The 3,347-nt window shown below is 34.4% G+C and overlaps 1 protein-coding gene across 1 annotated transcript; it reads left to right on the top strand.

The window, feature by feature from the left end:
• Positions 1 to 614: 614 nt before the first annotated feature.
• Positions 615 to 2,086, top strand: LOC120353265. Its single transcript, XM_039436296.1, has 2 exons — positions 615 to 777; positions 1,880 to 2,086. Exons 1-2 carry the CDS (start codon positions 640 to 642, stop codon positions 2,084 to 2,086), a joined length of 345 nt encoding a protein of 114 aa, XP_039292230.1. The 5' UTR covers positions 615 to 639.
• Positions 2,087 to 3,347: the final 1,261 nt, after the last annotated feature.

Here is a 3,347-nt window from a genome sequence, read left to right as displayed (position 1 = left end):
TATAGTTTCATCATTACTTTTATTTCAGGTCCCAACCGAACAAGAAATTGATAACAGGCCGATTGCAGTTGATTCACAATTAGAAGTTATAGGTGATGATTTAATGCTGCTTGATGGAGAAACCTACACAATCATGAAAATGTTGAAATACAGGTAATTAGTCTGTGATATTTAGTAGGCTACTCTATTTTTCCGGCAGATATTAAATCTACTTGCTTTTCATTCAAATAGAAATAAGTTAACTAAGAATTTATGTTATCAACTCTACTAACTCTTGTCGTAATCTTCATGAATCTACTTCCCAATATTTTTCCGAGGTTGATGCCCAGATGGGCTCCTAGGCCTGTGCGTGGGTAATGAAAGGGGTTGTGTAATAAGAGATAACTCGTACTTTTTAGGAAGTCGGGACCGACGACTTACAGTCTGCTCTGAAAGACAGGGTGGACGTATTTATGTGATTGTGCTTTGGTCAAAGAATTGTTCCCCGTCAAGAATCGAACTTTGGTCCTGTTGTTTACCAGACTGGAGCATTATTACTTCCCCCAAAAAGTCACCATATAGTTGAATTTGATTTTTTCCCTCAATTGACTCCATCCATTATTAGGCTACTACTTTATTTTTGTGTTCAAGTTATATGATATGGTTTTTATTCTCCAGGTGACAAACTGCAACCAAGATTTGTTGACATACTCAGACGATGTGGAAAATGATAATGGAGTTGAGTTTGCCATAGATAACAGTCCATTAGTCGCGGATGTTCCTGCTCAAGAAGCTCAGGTAGCTATATTTATATTGATACTTTTCTATTTTTTAGTTTCACTGGGGATCACCGACATGCAGTCAATTATTTTTACAGAGACAAAACTGTATGAATTGACTCATTGAAGTTTTCTCTCTGTAAAAATAAGTGACTGTTGGTGATTAATCCCAGTGAAAGTTACACAGCAGCTCTTCAAAGATCAAGAAATTGAACTTCTTTCTTTTAGTTTACTGTAGATAAAAAGTGAACTGGAAGTTGATGGTTAGTCTCTGAGACTAGTTTTAATAACATTCATGAAAAAAATCATAGTTATCAGGTATCCAATACAGTTTCAGATTGAATATTTTCTTATTCATTTCTTAATTCATTTTATATTAAATTTGTATAAATTCATTAAGATATACACCATAAAAGTCATACTGAGAGCTACGGAAAATTGATAATTTGGGATTGAATAGGAATAGTTTCCACTCCTAATAAAAGTTGAAAAATTAAATTTCTCATGAATTATCTTATTTATGTTTTTCTAGGAGACAAACTGCGATCAAACTATCTAACCATGTTCAAAAAAGATGAATGATAATGGAGTTGAGTCTGATATTAATGAAAGCAGATTGACGCAAGACGTTGATGATCAAGAAGATGTTTCACCTGAAGTAAGTTGCATCTGTGCTTTCATTATTTCACAGCATTATAGGCATAGGACGTTTAATCAATATATTTTAATTGATGATGAGAAAAACATTAATACAGTATCCTCTTCATTATTGTAAATGATTTACAATTTGCAGCTTGCACAATTGACTCATTTGAAACTAATAATTCTGAGTTACATAGCTGTAATACATTTGGTAGTGTCAGGCAATATTCTTGCATGTAGGCTATGATTGAAAACTATATCGTTTTTTTCTCACTGTCAACACCACATTCAAATAATTATTTGTATTCCAACAATATTTTATTTGAATTGGTTTTAATGATTTTGTGTATGTATAACATTTTTATTGTGAACACTGACTTGAGTAGTTAGTAATGACTGAATAATTTGAACTTGGATATTGTGAGCTCTAATAACTCTAGCTTCATGTATTCAACTTCGATTTTTTGTACTTGTTGCAGGGTGAACAATACCAAACTGGGGCAGACTATGGCCCTGATTATCTTTCAGAGAATGAGGAGCAGAACAACTATCAGGATCATTCATCTTCAAGCTCAGACAATCAAGATGATAGCCCAAATTTGGATTGTACACCTGATGAATTCAACACTACTTCGGAATTGTCTACAGTTTCAAACTGTTGGAACTACACTGGAGGAGCCAGGTGAGAGTCCTAAAAAGTCAAGGAAAAGAGCCTGTAATAGGCAGGGATGGAAAGCTGTTATTAAAAAATCAAAAGTGAACAGTGGGTAGCAATACACAACTAGCAGCAACAAAATTGTGAAAGCTCGCTCTGTGAGAGGCACTTGCAGTCAAAAATGTCGTCTCAAGTGTTCAGACCAAATCTCTACTATTAAACAGGAAGATATTAATAAATCATATTGGGAATTGGGTGAAAGACATCTGCAGCACAATTTCATCATTTGCTACACACAGAAAATGGAAGTTAAAACAAGGCTAGTTAATGCAAAGAAACCAAGAGCTTTCAATATTGCTTACTACTTAACACCAGATAAGATAAAAGTCTGCAAAGATTTTTTTCTTAAAACTTTGGATCTATCTGAAAAGGTTGTGAGAAATTGTTATAAGAGATTAGATGATGAGACAGGCACGTTGAAAAAATCAAAACAAGGTCTTCACAGAAAGCATGCTTCAAGTGAAGAAGATAAGAATTCAGTAAGGGAGCACATTAAGAAATTTCCTAGGATTGAATCGCATTATCTGAGAAATCAGACAAAGAGGGAATTCTTAGATGGAGGTCTCAGCCTGAAGGAGATGTTCAGGTTGTATGTTAAAGAGCAACAAGAAGAAAAACAAGATCCACACTACATACCACCAATAAGTTTATAGACAGATATTCAATTCCGAATTCAATTTGTCATTTTTCACTCCAAAGAAAGACCAGTGCTCTTTGTGTGAGACATTTTCACGTCACATGACAAATAAAAATTTATCAAGGAAAGAGAAGGAAACTGATGTTGAAAATGCAGGCGCTAATAATGCAATTGTAGCTTGCTATGATTTGCAAGCAGTTCTACAAGCACCATGCGGAGATGTCTCTGTATTTTATTATAAGCGGAAGTTGAATTGTTTTAATTTCACAATTTATAATATTGTTGAAAAAGAAGGTTATTGCTACTTCTGAAATAAACATACTATGTATGGTGTAGCTTATCTGAATGAAGCATAATTATATTAGAGCAGATGATTGAAAATTCAGGTGAATGTGAACAGTGAAAATTGAACACTGAAAGCTGACACTGATGCTCGGCTTCACCAACCTCGATCAAAGGGCCTAGCCATGGTCAATTAGACTATAGTCAAAATTTGATCACTCGTTCAAACATACAACTGTTCCACCAACCTCGGGATTGATCAAAACTCCGTCGATCAAATTTGAACATGGTCAACTCTTGTAGCTATACTTTT

The sequence above is a fragment of the Nilaparvata lugens genome, chromosome 1 (genome assembly GCF_014356525.2).
Source record: "Nilaparvata lugens isolate BPH chromosome 1, ASM1435652v1, whole genome shotgun sequence".
NCBI lineage: Eukaryota > Metazoa > Arthropoda > Insecta > Hemiptera > Delphacidae > Nilaparvata > Nilaparvata lugens.
Note: the sequence above shows the minus strand (reverse complement) of the source record. Positions and strands in the feature narration are given on the sequence as shown.